The 12,226-nt window shown below is 41.0% G+C and overlaps 1 protein-coding gene across 21 annotated transcripts in view; it reads left to right on the top strand.

The window, feature by feature from the left end:
- Positions 1-12,226, top strand: part of ADGRL2 (adhesion G protein-coupled receptor L2) — a 218,755-nt gene that overhangs the window by 178,403 nt on the left and 28,126 nt on the right. For all 21 annotated transcript variants that reach the window (XM_073544888.1, XM_073544884.1, XM_073544885.1 and 18 more), the window contains 5 exons: positions 182-390; positions 3,552-3,725; positions 4,156-4,365; positions 5,684-5,904; positions 7,091-7,157. In XM_073544888.1, coding sequence (XP_073400989.1) covers positions 182-390; positions 3,552-3,725; positions 4,156-4,365; positions 5,684-5,904; positions 7,091-7,157 — 881 coding nt within the window. The remainder of the gene's footprint in view (positions 1-181; positions 391-3,551; positions 3,726-4,155; positions 4,366-5,683; positions 5,905-7,090; positions 7,158-12,226) is intronic.

Raw genomic sequence — 12,226 nt, forward strand, 5'->3', positions numbered from 1 at the left:
GCAAATGGCGATTCCTTTAAGAGCTGCAAAAACATCTGTAGAGCAGCTCTCGTTTCTGCTGGGCTTCGCTTTAATGAGTGTCTGCGGATTTGACTTGTTTGAGCAACCTGGCGATGCCAGGAAAACAGTATTTGCTCATTTTTTTTTTTTTTTTTTTTTTTTCCCTCTCGTTGTCCCTCAGGTTTGGCCAAGTTGGTCTTCATCAAGTACAAAAGCCTGGGCCAGTTTCTCAGCACAGAAAATGCCACCATCAAACTTGGCAGCGATCTAGCCGGTCGGAACAGCACGCGTGTCGCCGTCAACTCCGACGTGATCGCAGCTTCCATAAACAAGGAATCTAGCCGCGTGTTCTTGACAGACCCCGTGTATTTCACACTGAAGCACATCGATGTGAGTAGTGGCCATGTTGGAAATGAATTTGGGATGAGAGCAATGAGGTGTTGGACTATTAAAAAAAAAAAGTTTCCATCAGGATTGGAAATCTGCCTCCGGGTCACAAGGAGAATTTCTTTCAGTCATCGAACATAAAATTAAATGAAACTCGGATCAGTGATTATTAGAACTTAAGTGTATTCTTAATGAAAGCTAATTCAGTAGCAACATGAAAATGTAAATGAGTCTAATTCATTTGTGAGCGAAAATTAACTCTTACCTTAGCAGCAGGGCAGCTCAATCTAAACTCTGATTACTCTGTATAAATTAGCAGGTCTAGATGCCTCCAAGTGTAAAATCAGGTTTGGATGCCAACGTTATGTAAATCATGGCAGTCGCTGGGGTTTTTTGTCCTTGAGTATTAGTTACCTTAGTGTGAAGAAGAGCATAGGTGCCTCGATCCAACTAGTGTCAATGCCCAGAAACTGAGGTCTCGCTATTTCTTGTCTTGATCTTCAAATGGATTCCATAGCCTGAGTCAATTTTTTTTTCTTTATTAAAAAGCTGATAGTAAAAAAACAATAAAAAAATAAAAAAAATCATTATGGTCAGGTTCATATAAGGTATTTTGGTATGACTTTTTCAACCAAACCTGAGATGAGTTGTGCTTTAATACTTTGATAGATTCGGACTGGCCTACCAACCAAATGGATTTTCCAGTTGGCCAATCAGTCACAGACCTGAAAAGGATAATCATTTCCGTAGTTTGTAAGCATGAAGATAGAATTGAGTCCATAGAGTTCAACATGTTGATCCAGAGGAAGCAAAACCCCCTGAGGCAGGAGCGTTAAAGAACTGCAGAAAAGACCAAAGCTTGCAGGATTTTTATGCCTCCGGTTCAGCAGGATTGCGCAGCTCCTCTTCCACCCATTCTGATATTAGGTCTGGTGAGATGCTTCTGCATACCGGACTGAAGACCCAAACCAAGCCGTGATCCTAGAGTACTGGTCTCTCATACGACCACATTGTTATTGATGCATTGTTTTTGGATACATCCACACAGGACAGGAAAAAAATCAACTAAGCTCTCAGCAAACCGGCAGCAAAATCCACATCTGTGACTTTCTTTTTCTGCCATAAATTTCACCTACATTGAAAGGTGGAAATCTGCAACAGAAACTCACATTTTCCTTGTGGAAGAATTCTGCAGCCATGTGGATCCCATTTGTTCAAGTCTCATACACGCAACTGAAATTGAGGATTTTCTATGCACAAATTTTCGCTGATGATCCACAGTATTTCCATTAGGGAAGAGTCAACGACCATATAACTTGGACGAGGATCTTGACGGAATGCTCGGGAATGGCTGTCGGTTCTCCCGACCCGAGCCTGACAGCATGTGTTTCTATGCAACTGTCACGCTAAGGTCGGAGAGCCGACAGCCAGTCCAAGCATTGCAATGCGATCCTCGTCCATGTTATACTGCCGTCAGACGCTTCCCTTATTGTGAATTCAGCTTTTTCTCTGTCTTTATCCCTTCTTACAAAAGGTAAAAAAAGTAGGTAGTCATAGAATTCAGAGTGGTTACCCGTGTTTGTAGGCCGACTCTTTTTTTTAAGTTTTTTGGATGGCTCCACTCTCTAGGTGAATTAGTAGACTGTTCTCTTCTTCTTACCCTCTGGCTTTGATGGCTATACATTAGAAGGGACAGGATTTCCTGACATCGTTCACCACTATTTCTGTCCTGTTGGATTCACACATGTCCTGATTAACTGGCTCCCATGTTCCATTTCATCTTTTTTTTTTTTTTGTTTTTGAACATGAGAGACAGAACCTGTTCCTTGTGAAGACACGGATTAGCATGTGCAAATTATTTTTAACGAGACGACTCATTACTGTTTTAATGTTCTATACGTCTTCATTATCTGTTAAATGCAAACGAAATAAAAAAAAAAAAATCCTGAAACTATTTAAAAAAAAAAAAAAAAAAAATCTTCAGACTTCCAATTTTCTTAGACCATTTGACACATATATGCAAGAAATAAACGCAATTATTGATTTAAAGCAACCTCTTTTAATAGGACGAGTATAGAACAAGAATGAAAAAAAAAAACAGATGTCGGAGGGTTCTAAATACATTATAGAATTTTTTTTTTCATCTTCTCCATTTGCTGTAACTCGTGGGAAGCCAACAAGTTGCTTTTTGGGTATTTTTTTCTTTTGTATGTTTTTTTTTTCCTTGTCTGAGCTGGAAGTAGATGCAGTGATTATTGTGGAGTTTGTTGCTCTTCTTAGTCAGCTCCCTTACTGTGTAACACTGAGTAGATTTCTGTAGTGCTTTATCTCATTCAGCGCTAAATAATGGATTTTCTGTCCTTGAAAGAAAAGTGCTGCAGCTAAGAGCTGTTAAAAAAAAAAAAAAAAAAAAAAAAAAAACCTTGGAGACTCGGAATGATCCTGATAACGGGGAATAAGATCTAAAGCACGTTCTGCTCGAAAGTTTAGACGAGGCTTGTTCATTGTGTCTGCTCCTTAGTGAACCCATAGGCTGCTTTCCGATATTGGTGCAGCCCACACAATGGCCGCCTCCATTATACAAGGCCTGGATCATTTTTACAATCCTGCTACATCTTCAGGGTTCTCCAACATTAAACTGCTCAAGGTTTTGTTGATTGGTTCCCAAACCTTTCAGGTGCCAGCATTCAGAAATTTAACCCCGGCTTTCCTTAATTGTAGTAATTTTTTTTTGCATTCATTTTTTTTTTTAATTGGTCTTCAAAAATCTCCTCTCTTCATTGGGAACAATGTTGGCTCCCTACTACACATCGAAGTGTAGAAACCAAACCTAAACCCTTGACCTGTACCTAAGAAGCAGCGTATAAGGCTACAGCATGACATTCTGAATCGTTTAGTTAGCCAAAACTTATCGTTTCCAAACTATAAAATGTCATTTCTCTCCACCGCGGAGTTCCAGAATGAAGAATTGTTGATTTCTCTACTCAATGCCGTCTAGGATTATAAAATGTATTTAGCTTTCCCGGATTTGTAGCTTCCAAACTACAAAATGTCAATTCTCCATCATGAAGTTTTAGATCATAGACTTTTTGATTTCTGTACATCATATCTTCTTGGTTTTAATATCTTTTTTTTTTTTTTTTTATTTATACTTTCTTTCTCAGCCTCACAATTATTTTAATGCCAATTGCTCTTTTTGGAATTACTCGGAGAGAACGATGATGGGATATTGGTCCACACAGGGTTGTCGTTTGATAGAAACCAATCTGACTCACACAACCTGCGCCTGCAGCCACTTAACCAATTTTGCCATTCTCATGGCCCATCGGGAGATTGTTGTAAGTGTCTTCTTGGCATTTGATAAAACTATTTGTAAAACATAAAACCACAAAATAATGATAATGTGTCATTTGTTTCTTGGTTTAGTGTGCATGTTGCTATGTACAGAAATGACATTAAGCTCTAGGGTGTTTGTGTAAGGACACAATCGGGATTGTTTTTGGATGAGTGAGCTTCAGTTTACGTACGGGAAAAGGAGAGGAGTGGGTTGAAAAAAGGAAGTCTGGTGATTGCTAGAACAATAGGTTGACATTAAGGCATCCAGGAATTTCTTGGATGTTGGACGTCATTAACATGCCTGCCTACATTTACATTCTTTATAAGATCTTATAATTAGTTATCCGACTTAGTATTGCTTTTTCCCCGCTTCCCCACACCGTACAGTAACCTAAGGTTTCATGCCAGCGACCTGTGTTTTGTCTTTTCCAGTACAAGGACAGTAGACACGGACAGTTCTTAGATGTCATCACACGAATGGGAATAGTCATCTCCCTGGTCTGTCTCGCCATTTGTATTTTTACCTTCTGCTTCTTCCGTGGTCTTCAGAGCGATCGAAATACAATACACAAAAACCTTTGCATCAACCTGTTCATTGCAGAATCTTTGTTCTTGATCAGCATTGATAAAACAAGCAATGTGGTAAGGATCCTAGTTTTCCATAAGACCTGTTCCTCCTGCTTCTTTCTTTAAGGGGTTTTCTGCCACTTTTGAAAGGTTTACAGGGTACGGATAGATACTAATCAAATAAAGAAGCATAGCCACTTCTCCAGAGTTGCTGCTCCAATGGTCTGCTTCACGACCGGAAGTGATGACTTCTCGACCACCAATTTACCCTGCAGACTGATGAATGGCACCTCCTCACTTCCCAGCAGAGACTATTGGAGCTGTAACCTTGGAGAGGTGGAGAATTCCAATGGTAATTATTAGACCATCCCTTTGTTTTCTAAGTGGCTATATACAGTGTTTCCCCGAAAATAAGGCCTATTATTTTAGTATTTTTTGCTCCGAAAGATGGGTTAGGGATTATTTTCAGGGGATGTTATGGTTTGTTTTCATGAACAACAATTCACATTTATTTTGGAAAAAAAATCAACAATTATTGAAATATATTCATGTCATGACATACACATGTACATACACACGTATATATACACACTGCACATACACATGTACATACACACTGCACATACACATGTGTGTATATATACACACACTGCACATAGACATGTGTATATATACACATACACCGCGCATACACATGTACATACACACACACTCCACAAACACGTATACACACACTGCACATATACATGTGTATACACACACACTGCACATATGGTATATACCAACCTGGCTCCTTTTCAGTTCCTCTAGACTCTCAGTTACAGGACCTTTGGTGACGACATGGTCACATGACTGTGATGTTGACAAAGGTCCTTAAACAGTCTTAACTTCAGAATAGAAACGCTGTGGGCCCCTAAGACAGTGGGGGTCCTTGGCAATGGCCCAGTATTTACGCCCCTCCCCAACACTGGACCTGACTGTAACTAAGGCTTATTTTTGGAGTAGGGCTTGTATATCAAGCATGCTTCAAGAATCCTATAAAATCATGCCATGTTTTATTTTCAGGGAAACACAGTGCTAACTGTACTGATTAGAAATGAGCGCATCAATTCACAGGCACCTGTTCCAGCTTCAGAATTTGATGGTTGCTGAATGGGAGCCCTACGCACTGTCTCCTGCCTATCGGCATTCTTGTTGCCTCTTCTGATTACTGGGCCCAGTCATGTGTGCATCAGACCGCCAAAATGACATTGTGCCAGAATTCCACCAGGTAGAAGGCAGTTCGCAAGGTTCCTGTCCAGCCATGACAGATTATTGATGTGGCGACTAATAGTCTTCTGTAGGCACATTGGGGCATTGTCTGATAGTTCTTGGATCTGCTCTTTGTCCTTAGATCGCCTGTGCTATTCTCGCTGGTCTCCTTCACTACTTCTTCCTGGCAGCCTTCGCCTGGATGTGCCTGGAAGGAGTCCAGCTTTACCTCATGCTCGTGGAAGTATTTGAAAGTGAATATTCAAGAAAAAAGTATTACTACGTCGTCGGTTACCTCTTCCCCGCTGTTGTGGTTGGCGTCTCGGCTGCTATTGACTACAAAAGTTATGGAACCGAGAAAGCGTAAGTATAAAAGTGCCAGAACTTCACTTGTAGATGTTGCCAACCAGGGCCCTGTATTGTTCCTCAGAAATCACCATTTGGTGCTCTGGATTCTCCAATGTCTCGGATTACTACCTTGAATTTGGTAAATTTTGCGCACACGGATTATGACCTTTTAAAGATTTTCAGAGTGGTGCAGAGATCTGATAAGTGTCCCTCTAGAAATATGCCTTGTAGACCTAAAGTCCTCATGGAGCACCAGCAAGAACTACATAGACCGGAATTATTAGAGGCTCCTCAATTTTGATTTTTTTAAACATTCTTAAACGGGTTGTCCCATGTGTGAATTTAGACCTATCAATTAAAGCCTTGACGTGGAAATTCCCATTTGTTGCAACGTTGAATGACTTTGTGCGTTCCACCATTTTTCATTCATGGATCAGCGCTGAGTGTCCTGGAAAATAATGCTTATAATAGAAGTATAAAAATGTCGTTTCATCCCGCTCTCGACTTAAAATCTCGTCACCTTAACAAACTTCCAAGGAGAATTACGCGGCCGTGTGAGATTGTTTATCAGACCCCGTCGTGACAGCTGAAATGTACTTATAGTAACAGAAAATATATTCAGCCAGTAACTTTGGAGCGCGATAATCGAGCGGCTCCGCGAGACGCCTGGACTGATAACTTTATGCATCATTTAGCCTAATATCCAATGTTTCTGATTTTCTTCTCTCCTTTTTTTCCACTCCTTAAGTCCCACTTGGGTTATTTTTTAATATCCTACTGGTTTTCAGCAGAACACGACAGCTGAGCATTTTATGTCTGTTACATTCCAGCGAGACGCCTACTGTACTTTGCATATGCCGTAAAGATAAAAGGCCAAACTTGTGGATTACAAGAGAATAGTCCAGCCAAAAATCAAATGGAGCGCCCTTTTTATATTTTTATCTTTTTTAGTAATTGCTCAGATCACAGATCTCCCGCTGATATATTAATCTGTAAATCAAATAATGAGCAGAGTAAATGGATGTTCCCCTTGTAGCGGAGTCAGATGGCCGCGCCGTGGTTCGCTGACAGCCCCTCTGTCTGCTCTGCAAACATTCCCCAGTCCCCACATCACGTTGGCACGTCACGGCGCTGGGAACTTTGTTGTGAAGTGTGATTTCCAAGCTCATTTGTATTAATTTTATGCTTTTCCATTTGGAAGGTGCTGGCTGAGGGTAGACAACAACTTCATCTGGAGTTTTATTGGTCCAGTGGCTTTCATTATTCTGGTAAGACGTTCTGCTCCTCATCTGTACGGTAATTTAATTTCTCTGTGAGGATCCTATTAATGGGCCGAATCACAAGTCAAGCACTTAGCCTTTGTATAGGGATTATTCCCTATGTTATTCTCAGGTTGTTATTCTCAGGTTTTTTGGGGGTAAAGGAAAAAGTCAACCGGTCTGATATTAACCTGGTATTTGTCATAAATGTATTTAATAGGAAATTCATTAATTGATTAATTGAAATGGAAAAAAAAATCTAAAACCGGCCTTATATCAAAATGATAAAAAATAAATGGCCATTTGCACCATTGGGTTTGTTTCACAAATCGGGAGGGGTCGATGATAAATTCTCCCCTGTTAACGATGTTGAAAGATTCCAACATTTGTTTCAAGTTTTATTTACATGAAATTTTGCTGCTTTTTTTTTCCGGGGCGATGCAAAAGGGCAAAATGTGCAGCGCCTAGGAGTATGGCGATAAATTCCCCTATAAATGTTTACTAGAAAAACTGTATAAATTGTGGGTATAATCTAGGTCAAGTCATGGCTGCTGCAGGTACCGTCCTAAAGATCTTTTATTATGAGGAAATCAAGACTAATAACATAAAAAAATAGGTTTTAGGGGAAGTTATTAGAAATATATTAAAAAATAACTTCAAAAACCAACACAGAATACGAAAAGTCTGAGCTTGGCTGTCCACATGATGTGCCTCCCGGTAGAAGGTTCATCAGGAGGCCATGCTGAAGGATGCTGTTTGATGGAGCGGTTATCCCGAGCAGGATATCTAAAGGACACTTGTTTATTAGTGTTTTATGCTAATTCATAAGGGAGTTTTCCTGCCCTCGATGATGATTTCTGCAGTCTCAGGATGCTCCAGACTACCTTATTACAAAGTATACAGAACCCTACGACATACCCTACATTTGGGTTACACCAGAATTTACACTAGCGGTTTCTTATCTGTTGTTTTGGTATTACGTACTAGACCATATGTCTACATTGTTTCAGGATTTATATTGGGTTTTTCTCTTATGAATCTGGTGAATCTTTGGACTAGTGTGACCTATTTTCAGATAGGTTAGGGTTCACCAGGGATAGCCGACGAAAGGCTGGGGCGCCACTGTCCTGACCTTATGGTGCCAACCTCAGCTGCTTAGGCAGGCGTCATAATTAGGGAAAGATCGCTTAAAATTTGGAGCCTGAGATATATATATATATATATATATATATATATATATATATATATATATATATATATATATATATATATATATTACCATGTGTGTGTATGTATATATACAGGGGTTGGACAAAATGATGGAGACACCTGGAAACATCAACAAAACTTAGTGTAATATGGTGTAGGTCCACCTTTTGCGGCGATTACAGCCTCCATTATCTGAGGTATGGATTCATACAACGTGTGAATTGTTTCCAAAGGAATTTTAGCCCATTCTTCAGGTAAAACACCCTCTAGTTCTTTGAGCGACGATGGCGGCGGAAATCAACGTCTAACTTGAATCTCTAAAATCGGCCATAAATGCTCAAAAATGTTGAGGTCTGGGGATTGTGGGGGCCAGATGAGATGCTCAGCTTCATTAGAATGTTCCTCGTGCCATGCTGTAACGATTCTAGCTGTATGAATTGGTGCATTATCATCCTGAAAGATGGCGTTCCCCTCTGTGAACAGTGCTTGAACCATAGGATGCACTTGGTCGCCTAAAATGCCTAAATAATCGCGGCTGTTAATTCTTCCATGAAGGGATATCGTTGGCCCAGCGGATCTCCACGAAATAGCACCCCAGATCATCACAGAACCTCCGCCATGTTTTACGGTTGGGAGAAGGCAGTCTGGATGGAATGCTTCTTTCGGCTGTCTCCAAATGTACACTCGGCCGGAGGTCGGAAATGGGGTAAACGATGATTCGTCTGAGAATATCACATGTTTCCACTGCTCGAGGGACCAATTCTGGAGATTTCGACACCGCTCTAAACGCTTGAAAACCTTTGTCATTGAGAGCAGCGGTTTTCGAATTGCAGCTTTTCCGTGGAATCCAGATTTGGGCAGCTCCCTATGAACAGATTTCGTGGAAACTGGGTTCTGTAGGTGTTCATTGAGCTCAGCAGTGATTTTCGGAGCCGTGGTCATGCGATCCTCTCTCACAATTCGCTTTAGAGTCCGACGGGCTCTCTCAGTCAACTTCGACTTTCGGCCGGACCTGTGCTTTGCTGCGCATGGTTTTCCTTCTCTTTCAAACGCAGTCATTACTTTGGAGACAGTACCGCTTGACACGCCAAGCATTCGGGCACTTTCTGTTACACTAGCACCTGCCATACGAGCACCAACAATTTGGCCTGTTTGAAAATCCGAGAGGTGTGCCATTGGTATCAGGTTCTCATCAATGTTCTTACAATTCTGCAAAAGAAACAGTTAATTTACATACACATATCACATGACACAAATAATCAACTACAAAACATCACCATATGTCACGGTTTGCATGTTTATAACATGTTCAAAGATTATGATGCCAAAACGTTAGGTGTTTCCATTATTTTCTCCAACCCCTGTATATATATGCCGTGTGTGTATATATATGTATATATTATAGAGAGAGAGAGATTTAGACCATTTTGTATTGTGTGAGGTTTTTGAAGGTATTTTTTAATATGTTTCTAATAAAAAATTGTTTTTAGGGCAATTTGTTAAGCATCCAAAAGATGCCCCAAATGTGTTATCCAGTCTGACTCTTACTACATTTGGCTCATCTTCCCTCACCAGGCCGGGGTATGACATGCCAGTCTTGATAAATTTACTCTATAGTACTTTTCTTGTTGGGTCTTTTAATATAAAGCAGCTATTTTTTCTCGTAGTTTTTTTTTTTAACTTTTCTTTTGGCGGGTCATTGACGCTTCCTCGAGTTGTTTTTCTTTAGGCCAGTTTCAAGGTCTTCTTGCTTCTTTAGATCTCCTTTAATTTTTTTTTTTTTAAATTGCAAATATTAATGTGTTTTGGCAAATGCCACTTGTTCCAGAGTTGTTGTTTTGTTTTTTGTTTTTTTTTTTGTTTCTTTTTTATTTCTCTTATTAGCCAACACTTTTTTTTTTTTTTGTAGTTTTCTTATTGCAAATTATGTGTGTTTGGATGGATACTTTTTATATATGATCTATGAATCGCTTTATTTGTAATCTAAAAGAAAACAAAAAGCCACAAAAATCGCAAGCACAAAAACACATATTTAAGGCTGGTTTCACACTAGCGTTTTTTAGCGCTGTGCTTCGTGCGCATCCATGCGCATGCGTCCTGCGCCCCTATCTTTACCATGGGGGCGCATGGTCTAGCGTATGCACGCGTTCGTGTGCGTTTTCATGCACATGTGTTTTTTTGTAGTGTGCGCCTAGGCACGCCGGACACAACCTGTTGCATTTTTGGTCCGTCCGACCTGTCTCAAAAAAAAAACCACATGCGCACGCTTGAGCACGGAATGCGCAGAACAATCACATTACAGTCTAAGGGAACGCAGGCGTGCGCATGGACATGCGCATGCCTGCGTTTAAAATCGCATGCGTTTTAAGAGTTAACATGGCTAGAAACTGGTTAAAACATGCGCCTAAAAAAAGCAAACAGATACAAAAACGCATCATGCGTTTTTTGTATGCGATTCTATTGCGCACGAAGTGCAGCGCTATAAATCTCTAGTGTGAAACTAGCCTAAGAAAAAACACAGGAAATACTTGATAAAAAAATAAAACATGTAGTGAAGGATAGGTAATAGCTGATAGATTGAGGTTCTGACCTCAGGAACCAGTATTGATCAGGAGAAAAGGGCACTTTTATCCCCAGAATGGACCAGCAGTGTCCTCGCTCGTCCACCACTCCAATCATTCTCAGAGCTCGGCAGCCTACAGGGACTAAAATGAGCAGCGGATGAGCATGACCACTTCATTCTGCTGATCAGTACTTGTTCTGGTGATCGAATTCTCACCGATCTATAAGTTATCACCGAGCCTGTGGATATAAAACTTATCTGCACTGGGAAATCTTGATATGACATAGGTCAAGGACTAATCTTCCGTTAAGCCCACAATTGGCAGTAAAGAAAACGCCAAAGAGTGGCTGGTTGAAAAAAAATTGCTAATTTGTATCTTTGTGAGAACCACAATTAATAATTTTTGGAGCTCATTATGGCCAAAGCGCAAATTGTCAACACTGAGTGACCGGTGTCCACTCTAAGGGTACCGTTGCACCAGCGATATGACGCGGTCAGGATTGCTGGTGCATCGCTAGGTGGTCGCTAGTGAGCTGCCACACAGGCAGATCTCACCAGGGACATCGCAGGGGTTGGGGGTCGCTACTTACCTGTCAGACAAGGCGATCCTGCGTCCTCCCGCCCGGCTCCACGCGTCCCTCATCGGCGCCACAGGAAGCGTCGCAGGAAGTGACCGGCGAGGAATGGTCCAGCAGCTTCTCGCGCGATCAACGATAACCAGCGGGGGAGCCGGTCGGAGGTAAGTATCACATGCAGCGATATCGCTAGCAATATCGCTGCAACGTCACAAAATCGGTGACTTTACAGCGATATTGCTAGCGATATCGCAGTGTGTAACGGGGGCTTAATACCTACCAAATGTGGCCAAATCTGCCCCTATGGTCCCTAATTGATCCCCAGAAGGATCTTATACCATCAGTACAATTTTTATAGTAGGAAGTAATTCCCATTCTCCGTCCTCATTAGTATTTTTGACTAATCCATAAAGGGCTCTAGTGTAGGAAGGAGCCCGGTGCTACAGACGGACCGCTCTTCTGTAGGCTCTACAGTGATAGTAGCTGCTCTTATTGATTATTGGTCATTCTAACAAGTTTTTCACCCGGCTCCTTTTCATTATGAGGCCATTACTGCTGTCAAACGTGACAAATTGATGTAATTGCTCCTTGTAAGGAAATCTCAAGTGAGGTTGAACCCTATTAAGCTTCCCAGTTGACTTGTAAAAAATGTGTCTAGCCCGTTCCTTATGATGCGTTGGTGTCATGATGAAATGTACACAGCCTGGCGCTTCGGCTGGAAACATCTGTGA

Source organism: Dendrobates tinctorius, unplaced genomic scaffold (genome assembly GCF_039654945.1).
Source record: "Dendrobates tinctorius isolate UK_male_01 unplaced genomic scaffold, ASM3965494v1 ptg000138l, whole genome shotgun sequence".
NCBI lineage: Eukaryota > Metazoa > Chordata > Amphibia > Anura > Dendrobatidae > Dendrobates > Dendrobates tinctorius.